Genomic DNA, 14,893 nt, shown 5'->3' with positions numbered 1-14,893 from the left:
AGCTGAATAAATGTGTGAATATTTCTCTCCTGGGACCTCCACAAGGACACATCTAAAATGCATGCTACTAAAAGGGAAAAGGTGGCTTGACATCTTGCCAACAGGCTGAACCACGCATCCAATATTCCATCTTGTAATTTGGCCATGTGTTAGGAACCTGGTTGGATTTTAAAGGCAGCATAATAGCATTTTCAACACCAACTAAGAAGGCAGGTTAAAGATCATCTCACAGAGAACATATAATCACCCAGATAATAGGTTATTTGGCAATTTATAAATAAAATATAAATCTACAAATAAGGCGGCATTCATACAGAAAACCTGCCTCTAAGGGGTTAAGCGGGGTAATATATACACTGCCACTGGTTCAGTGCAAGTGCTTATTGTAAGCAATTACAAGGGCTGGGGGGGGGGGGGGGTGGAACGGGGAAAATAATAAAAAACCCATGGTGCCTCAAGAGTTTGCAGTGAAGACAAGAGAAGTTTACAGTTTGTCTGAAGCAGAGGGGCTGTAATCCAAGCTTTACGTATTTGGTGCAATTTACACAGCTGTTTTTACAACAGACTTGTAAATCGCCTTGGGATAAAAGCAGGAGGAGATTCATAGAATCATAGAATCATAGAATCATAGAGTTGGAAGAGACCACAAGGGTCATCGAGTCCAACCCCCTGCCAAGCAGGAAACACCATCAGAGCACTCCTGACATATGGTTGTCAAGCCTCTGCTTAAAGACCTCCAAAGAAGGAGACTACACCACACTCCTTGGCAGCAAATTCCACTGTCGAACAGCTCTTACTGTCAGGAAGTTCTTCCTAATGTTTAGGTGGAATCTTCTTTCTTGTAGTTTGGATCCATTGTTCCGTGTCCGCTTCTCTGGAGCAGCAGAAAACAACCTTTCTCCCTCCTCTATGTGACATCCTTTTATATATTTGAACATGGCTATCATATCACCCCTTAACCTCCTCTTCTCCAGGCTAAACATGCCCAGCTCCCTTAGCCGATCCTCATAAGGCATTGTTTCCAGGCCTTTGACCATTTTGGTTGCCCTCCTCTGGACACGTTCTAGTTTGTCAGTGTCCTTCTTGAACTGTGGTGCCCAGAACTGAACACAGTACTCCAGGTGAGGTCTGACCAGAGCAGAATACAGTGGCACTATAACTTCCCTTGATTCATAAAACAACAACACCCTTGATTCATAAAACTTCCCTTGATTCATAAAACAACAACACCATTGCAGGGGCATGGTTGCCACTCCCTGGTGGGCTTTGAGTGAACTGGGTTGGAAATGCATAAGAAGAGGTCATCACAATGTGGGTTGCCTGGTCAAGTGGGCAATTCTCAAACCAGCCCTTCCCCTCTATTAGGGCTGCTACAATTTCTGTGGGAAGTAACTGCCTTATCAGTGGGGAACCAGTGGCCCCCCAGAAGTTGTTGGGCTACAACTCTCATCAGCCCAAATCAGCGTGGACAAAAGTCAGGGCTGATGGGAGCCATGGTACATGGTGCAACACAGTCTAGAAGGCCACAGCTTCCAAGCTCTGCTATAAATCTTCAAAATAAATATATTTTACGGGGTAATTAATTTCCAAATATTTAATGTCCAAATATGCAGATTATGTGTGGATTTTATGTTATTCAAAATGATACTGATCTTTGGTGAGAATGAGATTCAGATAAGACTATGAAGTCCTAGATGCCTGCATGCTATCCTTGCTCCTTCTAAAATTTAATAGAGGGTAGCAATACGTTACTAGTGAGCATTACTACTGGATTTACAAAGCAATCCTGTGCATGTTTACTCAGAAGTAAGTCCCATCAAATTTGAGGAGGGAGACTCTCCACCACTAAGTGTGTTTAGGACTGCAATCTAAGTCAAGATTTTCCAGCAGAGGCTCAGCACTTCCACAAAACATTAACTCCAGTCAGCAAAATTAAATCAACACTCGGCTGGCACTAAAAATTGGAACACTACAAACAATTTATACCCGTGCATTACACTGTAATTTAAGCAGACAAAAAGGGGAAAAGGGAAAGGACAAAATTGTTTCTTTACAACTCATCTTTACAACTTAATGAGATGGAAAAATTCCATTAAAAGGAACTTTAAACATATTATACTCCCCATCTCCATATTCAGAAAATAAAATGTCATATCCTAGCTAATATGAATTGAATGGTATTATCCGTCTGATTTGGGTTTATATGAAAAATGTCCTTTATGGGAAAGGGAAGAACAAAGCACCTTGAATTACCACACTGAAATTTGAGAAGAGAATATGGGTTAACTTGGCAGTAGCAAGGGGGGAGGGGAACACTTCTAGGACTCTTTATAGTCCAAGGCACTGGTATGTGCCACAGTTTGCAAAAAGTCAAAACCAAGTATTATATAGTGCCCACTGTCGGTGCACATGCATTCAATGTGCCTCATTTGTTTTGCCTTAAGTTTGCAAAAATGCTGGATTTTCTAACATGGTAAGCAGATGCCAGGAGCTGCCCTGACGGTCTAATCAATTCAACCAAAATCCCAGACTGTGTGAGAAATTCTGCTTTAGAACTGAATGCAGTTTGGCCTATAATCCAAAGCATTTATGGTTAGCTGAAGTGGACTCCTTGATCCAAACTAGATCCAAACTAGGTCCAAACTAGATCCAATGCCATTCATGCAACTGGAACAAGTGGGAGGTTTAGATCAGGTCCACAGTGTGAGGCAAAGTGCAAAATCCCCCCTAGCCTGCACATCCAGGCCTCTGTCCATATGAGGGTGCCCACAACCACAATTTATTTATAAGGCTTCTTTTAGGTTTTTTTTTAAGTTTTTAGTATACAAATATATTAAATAAATGGCAATATGTGATTTTTTTAAAGCACCAATGATGAATACAGTTTAACTTATCTCTCCTTTGCAGTTTGAAGAGATAAGACACAATGTTTAGATGAGAGTACAAGCCTTATCTTTTAGCAACATTACATCAGTTATTGGCTGACCTTCAAAGGACAAAAACAAATGCAAAGACAAAGCTTTCCGTAGTAAATTCATGCTCAAGTCCTGGCCCAATGCTATATAAATGGCTGTTCTAAACCTGCCTTGCTAGGAGGCTAGAATCCATCAGGTTGGCATGATGAAAATTGCATTATAAAGGGTTCACCTTATATAGAATCATTGCCACTAACCCACAACTACTTTCTGTCCTGGATCTACAACTACCATTGCCTGTGATCTGGGAGACCACTACTTTTGCAGCACAAAGCATACCGCTCATGGGTGATAACCAGCATATGGACCAAAATTCTCAATGGGGATGATTTTGAGATACTGAAATAGTGAGAGTGAATGTCCAATTTAGCAAAAGCTACTGTTCCCTTTAAAAGAACGAATACAACATTTTAGCATTTTCTTTTTCGTTCCCTACTGCAGAGTCCTCTAAGGTAGGGTGCTGGGGGAGGGCAAGTTAACCCTTTCCTTCTGCAGTACAAATCCCCCAAAGTTGCTATTTGTTCCAATATAGATCTCTGTATGTCTCCTCACAGAATTAAAAATTGTGAGTGGAAAATTGGCTTTGATGGGTCACATATCAAACAGGTGCGCTCTCTCCTGCAGCTACACCAAGAAACTCCAGCAGGTTAAAACTTACAAGTGATTTTTTTCATTTCTCTGGTTAAAAATAGAAGTTATAGCTATAGGACCAGAATCCTAAATATCCTTCCTTATGAGCTATTTTGAGTTAGATAAGTGGGATTTACTTCTGTGCAAATATAGCCAATTAAAAAATTGTTTATTAAAAATACAGTTATTTCACATGGGAGCTTACAACATTTTAACATGATTCAAGACCATTAGGATTGGGCTGAAAAAGCACTAGACCTATCTTTTCTCCTGCTGGTCTTGTTAGTGTCACATTTTCATTATCTCTGTCCTATAACTGCTATACCAGAAAGTACATCCACCACTCCAAATGTCTTTTCATCAAGTTCAATTCTAAAGAAGATAAAAGGGAAGTTCCACCTCTTTTTGTATAAGCAGAGACATCACCTTGCCAACAAAGGTCCGTATAGTAAAAGCTATGGTTTTCCCAGTAGTGATGTATGGAAGTGAGAGCTGGACCATAAAGAAGGCTGATCTCTGAAGAATTGATGCTTTTGAATTATGGTGCTGGAGGAGACTCTTGAGAGTCCCATGGACTGCAGGAAGATCAAACCTATCCAGTCTGAAGGAAATCAGCCCTGACCTGAGTGCTCACTGGAATGACAGATGGTGAAGCTGAGGCTCCAATACTTTGGCCACCTCATGAGAAGAGAAGACTCTCTGGAAAAGACCCTGATGTTGGGAAAGATGGAGGGCACAAGGAGAAGGGGACGATAGAGGACGAGATGGTTGGATAGTGTTCTCGAAGCTACCAGCATGAGTCTGACCAAACTGCGGGAGGCAGTGGAAGACAGGAGTGCCTGGTGTGCTCTGGTCCATGGGGTCACGAAGAGTCGGACATGACTAAATGACTAAACAACAACAACAGGTATCTCATCACTAAGGAAATTTGAACGGTGCTAATAAAAATTAAAATTGGAGAGTAGCTAAAGCAATGAAACTGGTGCAGCATCCTCCATGCTTTTTTAAAAATTTTTTGCTATAGCATTCATTTAACAGAAGACCAGAAGTTATCAGCACATTTCTAAATGTTATTTTATTATCTTTGGGGGGAATGGGGGGGTGGAATCATACAGCAGACTAGGAAACAGACTGCATGAGAGCAGTAAATTACTTATAAATAAAATATGGTGACAGACTTCATCTTCTATGCAGTAGGCAAACAGCTCTCTGCTTGTAAAATGCAAATGAGTTGTATTTAAGGTCTGGCCAGCTGATGAGCACTGCGGTAAGAAAAAAAACCAACCCCCAAAATGAGACCCATTTTCTAGGGCTTAATGGACTAATGATTCCTAACTTTATTCATTGGATTGCTAGGGGTATCCACTTAAGAGAGGACCCGTATGATTTTTGTAAAAAGTCATCACAATGGGTCTACAAAAGAAGGAGATAGACTAATATTTTGAAACAGAAAGGAGGGTAACTGGCAGAATAAAAACTGCAGATACCATCAAATCTCTTAATTTTGGCATTTAATTTTCCTTGCTTGTAATTAGGCTTTCAAAGGCTAGCACAGATGCGCTGAGTGGTGCCAAAATCAATGCCACATCGCTGATTAAATCTGAATTAAAATAAAGCCGAGATAAGCCCAATTTTTCACACCATCTATCTAGAAGAAGTTTATGATGCTGTTCCACTAGTTAGGATTACATATATTCTCACTCTACAGAGGTTTCTGTTAGATAACTTCAAATAAGCCATTTATGGTGCAAGCTTATTCATGTTTACTCAAAAGAAAGTTCCATTGACCTAAGTGGATCTTACTGCCAGGTAAGTGCACAAAGAATTACAGCCATCTTCCAAGCATATTCTTTTCTATCTTACCTTAAAACATTTATAGGCCACCTTTAAGAGTAAAACCTCTCCCAAGGCTGCTTTCCACCATAAAATATTAAATACAATAAACATTATCACGCACTAATAAAACCAGCAGAAAAGCAAATACATCTCACCCAGAACACAGCTGAAGCCAAAGTCAATCATAGCTACAGCCAGAGACTATTTGTTTTTGAACTAATTTGTGCTCTTTAAAAACAACGAAGCATCCTGCAATTATAATTACACATAAGTAGTTTGTTAACAGTCTGTTACTTAATAATGTATTAACATTCCGTTTTCCTCCTTCTTAATGGTTTGTTTTATTTACACGCATTAACTAATTATTTTATTAGAGGCGTAAACTAATTAGGTTTAAAACAAATTAACCGGAGCTATGGAACAAAGGGAATGGCTCGATTCGGAATCATGGCAAACCACAGTGAAGGAAGCCTAAGGAATCAGCTTAAGGAATCAGTCATGATTGCGCCAGCCCCAGATCAGGAGCCAAACATGTTAAAGGCAACTGGGTGACTTAGCATTGCGGAAGCAATCACCATAGATGACAGCGACATGAAAGGGCAGACAAAAGCGGAATGCAGAAAGGGCAGTAAAAGGATACGAAGTTCCTCAAGTTTAGAAGGTAATTCAGTAGCATCACAGAATTCAAATCAGGATGAGAACGACATCTGAGTTAATGGAAAATAAAACTTCCTGGGTTGGGTCTAACTAACACAGAAACTAAAAAAACCGAACAGGGTATGGACAGTGCAAATTACACCCAATAAAGAAGAATGGATTAAGCAAAGTGATGGAATATGCTGAATCAGCAAAGTTAACAGCTAAAAGAAGAGAACTTAATGATGATTGCTTTATTGAAGAATGGAAGCCTTTTCTGGGTTACTTAAAGAAATATTATAACGTGGTGAAACCGTGAGCAGGATTTGAACTATAAACAACAGAGAGAATTAGGGATTACTGTGTTAGGGTGCAGCAAAGGGATAGAAAAGAAGAACATCATGGGAAATGGGATGGGAAGTCGATATTATGAAAGGAAAATTCATTATGTATTGGAACTTTATGTGCAATATGTGGAAATTTAAAAAAGAAACAAATTAGACCCTTGACTTGAACAGAAGAAAACATGTTCTCTTGCAGTTCCATCTGCCCTGGCTGGGGTATCTTAGATTAGAAGCCGAGGGTGTTGCCAATAACAGTATTTCTCCTTAGGTGCAATTTAGAGAGACTGGTTGCCTTAGGTCACATCTATGCACTGTTCATTCACATTTGAGTTACATCCAAGAGATCAGGGAGGGCAACTGAAACATCTGGTGGATCATCATAGAGCATCAAAAAAAGTATCCAGGGGAAAAAACACAATAGAAAAAGATAAAATAGCCCTTCCTAGGGTATAAAGCAGCTATATATAAAAGAAATGTGTGTGTTGTAATCCATAAACTCATTTTCATTGAATTCTGCAGCAAGTCCTTGCTCATTTCGGTGGACAAACAACATTTTTTCCTCTCTGCACTTTTCTGGGCAAGAATAAAGCTAATGTGGAATTGCTCTTTTTGATGCCTCAGCACTTCTCAGTGCTACTCTGAAAGTACGAACGACTAATATATGTGCACAATGCGCACCAGAGAACAGGAACAAATATTCATATTTATGATTTGGCTTTTTCTTGCCAACAGGCTGTAAGCTTGGTTGCTTTGAAATGAGAGAAATTTCCTAACACACATTATTAGTGCAAATGGTATTTGTGTGTAGGTGGGGAGATTCAGGCAAACCTCTGCCAACTACTTCGGCATTACTCTTCTACTGTGAACATCCCAGTGGAAAGTGGAAAGGCAAGCATATAGGTAAGCATTTGGATAAGCACCTCTATAGCACAGTGAGAGCCAGGTGCTGGTGTCCCATAGCTCTGTGGCAGAGCACATGTCTGTGTTGGAATATAGCTCCGTTCCACCTTAAAAAGGGAACAGGCTGTTGTGTGTCACATGCCTGTTTACTTCCTGCTCGCTGGGAGTTTCCGTTTTGTATATAGCTTTCGTTCTGGCTGTTTTTCCTGGACATGGAGGCAAGCAGTCATGTTTTTCCTTTGTTCTGATCTACGTTGAATAAAGCTGTAAATATGTTCTCCTGTCTGAATCTTTCATTGTGGAGACTGCTAAAAGGATGTGAACGAGTCTTAGAATGTCTCTGAGACTCGTGTCGCTAATTGACTGATACTGTTCCACGGGAGACCGGTGATCGTCCGGAGATGATTGGGGCCTGCCTGATGGCTCCGTCTCCCTGGCAGTATGCCAACAGTCTGTATGTAGGCAGTCCTGTGTTCCATCCTTGCTATCTCTAGATAAAACTCAGAAAGAATCCTGTCTGAAACCTTGTAGTCACTGTCAGCAAGTGTTGTTGCAGGAACCCCCCCTCCCCCCAAATCATTCAGTTTGTACAAACACGACACATACACACTCATACGTGACGCTTCATTTAATGAAACTTCCCTGAATGTACCAATACATCCACAGTGAGCTCTACCAGTTGGCATGCCAACCTTGATGGTCCTAGACAGAAGATCATTACACTCACAAAGGACCTGCATATGGAAGTGGATTCAGTATGGACTGAAACAAAGGACAGTGACCAGCCCTTCCCTCTGGGGGCAGGAACAGTGAACTCCTCTTTATCCTCAGGAATGTAATCATGGGGAGGGGGAAAGGAGGAACCGGACAGGTGACAGGTTACCACCACAACTCCTCCCTGAACCCCTCCACTTTGTGATGTGTCAATGATGTAGTCATGATGTAGTCTTAGGGGTGTAGCATGGGGGATTAGTAGCTAATAAAAGCTGGGGTCTTCTTTTGTTCAGGGATTCCATCTTGTTTCACCTGGTGGCAGGTGGGAGTCCTGTCGCGACAGTCTTCAATAAAGACCTACTGGCTGCTGTTTTGCTCTGGTATTCCTGGCTGGTGTCCTTGTTTTTTGTCCAAGGGAGCCCTCAGATTTCTCCGTTAACAGTGTAAAGACTACTGATGTAGATGTTCCAATGGTCTGACTAGGTATACGACAACTATGGTAATTACATTCCTAGAAGGGCTCTAAAGATGCTTTCCTATTTCTATTGTAGAACCATAGAGTTGGAAGGGACCACAAGGATCACCTAGTTCAATGCAGGAATCTTTTTGCCCAACGTGGGGCTCAAACTCATGACTCTTGAGATTAAGAGTCACATGCTCTACTGGCTGAGCTATCCTGCAGGGCTTGGTAGAGTATAGAGCTGCTCTTTAATATAAAGAAACTTACTAAAATGCCCTTATCAAATAGTTTTGATGCAAAATAAGCTAAGCACCTCTAGTTTAAAGATAGACAAACTGTAAGGGAAAAAACACCCCACATTGCTATCATTTAAGGATTTATTATTATTTTTTTAAACACCCTCAGTGTTAATAAAATGATAAGGACAAAACATGTACTTACTGGAAAGAACTGTTGTGAGGAAGATATAGTCAGAAAAGGAGATCAAACCGCATTCTCCAAGTGCATAAAAGATGCTGTCTTCATCTGCAAACTTTTCACGTTCCTGGGAGATTCTCTATTTTAAGCAATCAAAAGCACGGTGTTCCCAAGAGAAGAAAAATAAACTCAGTTTAAAAAGCCAGGAGTTAAAACAAGACCACATCTTTTACACTTTTAATATTGTTGCCTCTACCCATCCCTTTCCCTAAATAAACCCCCTCCTATTGTCATTCTAGATAACTTTTCCAGCCTTTAAATTTGTCAGTTGTTTCTTGAAGATTAAGATAAGAATCAAGCTTTATTCTCTATCTTACCACACACATTTCAACCCAGAAGAGTCAACTCAAACGGCGCCTCACTGTTCCCTCCCACCAGCCTAATTGTTTGCAAAATGCTAAGGTATTCTAAGGGCTCTTTATTGCCATTCTTTATATAGTAGGCACAAGGAATTTCACTGTCAGTTTCGTGTTTCTGTTAAAATAAAAAAAAGTAACATGTTAGTACTTGGGATTGAGGGCCCCTGCTTTGAATAAGCAAAACAACAACCCTTTCAGCAAAGTTTCTTACAGCAACTACTTCAGTTGCAATGCAGGTCTGATACAGACCCAAGGATGCCCCTCTCTGAACCATGGTAATTAAATTGGGAGCAGGCTGCAGGAGTTATGGTAAACAATGGTTTGGGTTACATGTACACTGATGCAAACCATGGTTAATGCTAACCATGGTTCCCCTGAAACTAGAAATTGTAACGATGGCATGAAGTAGATTTGCAGAACATAGCTTCATGAGTTAGTCTCAACTGTTGTTTGCATCACTGCACATTCAATGCAAAACCCTTGTTAACCCTAGAAATGGAAAGGAGAGGAAAAGCTGCTACAAGGAGAGAAAGAAGTAGGATACACCTATGCTTCACTCCTGATCTCCGCACCATGGTTAAGATATCAACAACATCACATCCGAACTGGACTTTGGTGAAATAAAGCACACTTATGGTCATTGTACTGCAGACCACACAAGTGTTCTCCCTTTACCCTACCACACACACAAGATAAATTGCTGAACTCAAGAGCGCTAAACCATTTTGACAACTGAAGATTTAAAGGCTGAAAAGTATGCACAAAGTGGGTTAGAGATTGGGTTCTAAATTTACTAGTTCAGAAGTATTAAAAGACATCTCATACACACACACACACACACACACACACACACACAGGAAAGAAAAATATTAAAGGACGGAGTGGAGTTGTGGTTAATGTGTATGAAAACATGCAGGCACAGAAGCACCGAAATAGCAAGCTTAAGTTTAGGAACAATACTAGGGAACAAAGAGAGACACCACCAACAGCACACCAGGGGGCAGTTATACAACTGTCCCCTATCTGTTACCTCTGTCTAGCGAGGATCCCATCATATACAAGATAAAGGAAAGACAATTTGTTAAGCAATGACACTTAAAGCACATCGAAAGCACATCAAAAACATTGCAGCATCTTTTGATCTGTTAGTTTTGAAGACCTAAGGAAAATTTGGAGCAATTAACCAGTCCTGGTTACTGTATGTTCTTAATTAAGAAATGTAGACAAGAGCCCCAGGAGACACCGTCTCTTGAGGTTCAGATGCCTATGAAGGTTTTCATCCCAGTTCTGTCTTGCAAAGCTCATTGTATTTAAATTGGAAACAGTCCATTGAATTTAGATAAAAGTTAGGCATTATCTGGTCCGCAAAGTTACAGCGGAAAACAGTAATCACACTGATTAAAAACTGCAAGTTCTAATTAAAGCCAAAATCTACTAGGCTTACACAAATGTGCACACAGTTCTTATTTTGCCAATGAGAGACTGCAAAAATGTCAAATGAGAAATCGTTAACAATAATCTGAAACATTTAACAGTGCAAACACTTTTAGGGAATATCAGAATGCATCCTAATGCTAAGGGTACATTTTCAATAAACAAATGGTTTTTGCCTTACCAATACCATTTTGATACTGCTTCGAAAACAAGTAACATTGTGGAAAAAGTTTTACACGGGCTCATAATTAACTTATTAATTATGTTAATGCTGTATATTTACCTCTTTACCTGAGATAGTTTGCAGATTTTGCATCTTTTATAGCATGTATTTAAGTAACCAATGCAGTATTTATGATCCAAGTAATTCCCATTTTAACACCAAACGTTAGATGAAGACTATGTGCTATCAGTGATATATGGGAATACAATCACAGTATCACACATTTGGACTACGAGAATTTCAGGACCCTGATGTTTATCTTAAGATTAAAGTTCTGGAAACATGCATTTATGAACGAATTCCAGTGTTCTATTTTTTGGGGGGGGGGGAAGGTCTGGGATCTATTTAGATAAACACAAATGCATGGCCGCATCAAGAAATCGCTGACGTTCCCCCCCTGGATGGCAGACCCCGTGCCATTTGACAAACTACTTCCAAAGCTCCCGCCTCAGTTTCAAGCAAGGTTTACCATGCAGAATGGAAGGCTGAAATTCAAGAAACTCTTGTAAGGCCCCTTGGACACATGGAACTAGTCCCAAGGTTCCTAGGATCCAAGCCAAGAATTTGACCCTCCGTATTGATTAGCCATTGCTACTGCAATTCAATTTAAAGAAGGATCACGGCTGTGATTGGTTGGACCTTACATTCTTAGATGAGGCTCTGGGCAGATTTCCCACAATGCAATTAGCTTGGCATTCCCCCTCTATTTTATTATGTATCTTAAAGACTTAAGAATTTAGACAGTTATGATCCCAAATAGACTTAACTTACCAGTCTCCTTTCCAAAAGGATTTTCTCATAAAATGTATTTGCTGATTTAGCAAAACCATTGTGTTGTTATCGTTTTTAAAGGGGGTGTAGTTTCCAAATTAAAGCATTCAAAACACTTTCAACTTCCAAAGTTTACATGTGAATGAAACTTAAGGGGAAACCACCTCAATAATTATAATACACTTTCCTGTTCTGGATAACTTTTAAAATATACATAGTGAATGCGAGGTGGGGGGTGGGGTTGGTTAGAATGGGTTAAATCTATTTTACGAAACCATTAGACTAGGAAAAGAACCATATTCACCCAAAACTATTGAGAATTTTTTTAATGTCAGACTTCCACTGGAATTCATTATAGAATTTTCCCCTGCACTGAGAGCAATAGCTATTGATAGATAATAGGTATTTAAACATGGTCAGAATGCAAGATGCACATTTGTGTTATAGTCCTGAATACCACTGAGTGAGCTTCCTATTCCCTCTGCAATTCTGTATATTAATTCTACAGGCATAAAATCAATCGCTCAAGCGCACTCCATTAAAATGCATTTTCTCTTGTGTATAAAACTAGAGTTCTATGAATCTCAACACCACCCTCCCCCAATGATATTTGCTGCTGCACAATGCGTTGTTACATTTGAAGGAATCCAATGCAAGGTATTTAAAAAGCAAACTCAACATGCAAATGGAGATAGGGGGGAAAGCAGTAAGTGGTATTTTGTTAGTGTTAATATACCAGCCTCCTTGCCTTATCACCAGTATGAATAATATTAAAATAACTTCAGCACAACCCTCACGTGGTATGCCCTTTTTGCAACTGGATGCTAAATTAATTTCCAGCATCCAAAGCTAATTTAGTTTATTTGTCAAAATTAAGAAAGGAGTAAACACTTTATTATATGAAGCTCCCACTTGCTTTGGATATATTGCTCCAAAAGACCCTGGCTAGGAAAGGCAGTTTAGCCTACTGAAAAATGATGAATTAATCAAATCAATAGGGCTTGTTCAGAGTGTTGATCGAAGTTCACAACACAGATAAGGTGGAGAAAATGCACAATTCATTAGGACAGAGATTATTTACAATAACATTTCTGGAGCTGAGACATCCTGTTAGCCACAAGCATACAAGGCAAACATACAGACTTAGGCATACTTCAGTTAAATATATATATATATATATATCACCACAAGCAAGAATATGCATATACAGAAGAAGTGAACAATTCAGTTTCCACCAAATAGATTTAGACCATCGGCTAAGTGAACAATCAAAGCAATGCTTCTTGCAGATGTTGCTGTACATGAACCATGCGGGAGAAGTGAATAGCTATGACAAAACAGAACAGCCCATCTGTCAAAAGGACAGCAAGAAAGAATACCCATTTTGCCCAATGGGTTGAATCATGGAAGGCAATACTTCTACGTATTTATCTTCCGGAGTACTATGATAATGTTGCATCTAATAAAACAGAAAAGAAATCCACATGTGTGCTATTGAATTCATTTCAGAAAGTCATGATATGAGGGGAAATGTTGCTAGGACTGGCCCTCTTTGAGAAATGAGGTAGGACAAATGTTTTTCTTTCCATCCCTAAGAACTTGGAAGTACAGGAGTTCCTCTAGCTTCCTGCTTATGTTGGAAGAAAGAAATAGCAAATGCATTGTCACAATAGCAGAAACCTGAGGGTAATTCTACACTGGGCATATTTCACAATCATAGGATCAGGCTTGCTGTCTGGACCAGGAGTAGGCAAACTAAGGCCCGGGGGCCAGATGCGGCCCAATCGCCTTCTCAATCCGGCCCGCGGATGGTCCAGGAATCAGTGTGTTTTTACATGAGTAGAAAGTGTCCTTTTATTTAAAATGCATCTCTGGGTTATAGGAATTCATTCATTATTTCCCCCCCCCAAATATAGTCCAGCCCACCACATGGTCTGAGGGACAGTGGACTGGCCCCCGCTAAAAAAGTTTGCTGACCCCTGGTCTGGACCATTCAGGTCAAAAGGAGTTAAGATGTTTACAGAAGGGGAAATGGATCCACCCACTCACGTACTGTATATATGAGATATTCTGTTTTACTTCCTGTATCCCTATAGGTCTAAGGGGCATTATACCATGTAAAACCATGAGTCCATTTTGCCCTGTCTTATCTAGCTATACAGACTAGTAGGGGCAACCCAGGGTTTCACTACTTATATATTCACTGGCCAAACAGGAGTTGGTAGAGATGCTTTATTGTTCTATTCATGTGGCTGTTGAAAGGCAAGATAGATAGATGTATTCACTTGAACAAAGAAATATTCGCAGAGAAAGTGTCCTCTGTATTGAGGAAGAAAATGCCTGACCTAGTTTAAAGTAGGATTGCCACTTTTAACTCAACCAAATTAATGACAGCCAGGTCCACCACCACATGAATGGAGCAATATGAGGACGACACCCAAAGGCCTTATTGTAAAGCACAGTCAAGTGGTTTGACTTCTTAGGATTACTGAACACCGGCTAAAAAACAACAGCCCACCAATGTCTAATGGACTGGGATCTTCCTACCTAGCAATTTCAATTGTCAGAACAGATATAACATGGTGTTATGGGCTGGATTCAACTAAACAGTTGTGCTAGTGACAGCAAGCACAAGTCCTGCTAGTGGAACAGGGCTTCACCCCCACACTGTGCGCCCCCCAATCAGCTTGACAAGGGCTGTGGGGGGGGGAATACCTCCATAAATTGTTCCTTCTGAAAAGCAAATAATGTTTGCACTGATAGAACGCATGAATCTCCACAGCACTGTCCAATCAATAATGTACTCTGATTTATTAGTTTGTTTTTAAAACATACTTGGCAGAACACATATTTGAAGTGGAAGGCAAGACAGGCGATAGTTCTGGGGTGGGGATATTTGGCCTTCTGAGAAAATGTGAGTCAAACTTTGTCCTTAATATATGCTTTTGACTCATAGTTCCCCAACTATAAACACACTAAAATTATAAGAAGGTGGCAATCTTAGTTCAAAAGTCACTAGCATGAATTTCAATAGCTTGGCTAAACCCAGAATAGTACTTTCCTCAGTAGCATTTGTGCACCCCAGTTTGACAATTATTTCTCTGTTAAGTCATGTAAAACTGACCATTGGTATT

The 14,893-nt window shown here is 40.1% G+C and overlaps 1 protein-coding gene across 1 annotated transcript in view; it reads right to left on the bottom strand.

Annotated features, from left to right (window-relative positions):
* MICU1 (mitochondrial calcium uptake 1) overlaps positions 1–14,893 on the bottom strand; it is a 130,234-nt gene that overhangs the window by 58,221 nt on the left and 57,120 nt on the right. The window contains exon 6 of the mRNA XM_083441417.1: positions 8,937–9,051. Within this exon, the coding sequence (XP_083297543.1) occupies positions 8,937–9,051 (115 nt within the window). The remainder of the gene's footprint in view (positions 1–8,936; positions 9,052–14,893) is intronic.

Source organism: Podarcis tiliguerta (genome assembly GCF_965153285.1).
Source record: "Podarcis tiliguerta genome assembly, chromosome: 5".
Taxonomy (NCBI): Eukaryota; Metazoa; Chordata; class Lepidosauria; order Squamata; family Lacertidae; genus Podarcis; species Podarcis tiliguerta.
The sequence above is the reverse complement of the archived record's forward strand: the minus strand, read 5'-3'. Positions and strand labels throughout refer to the sequence as shown.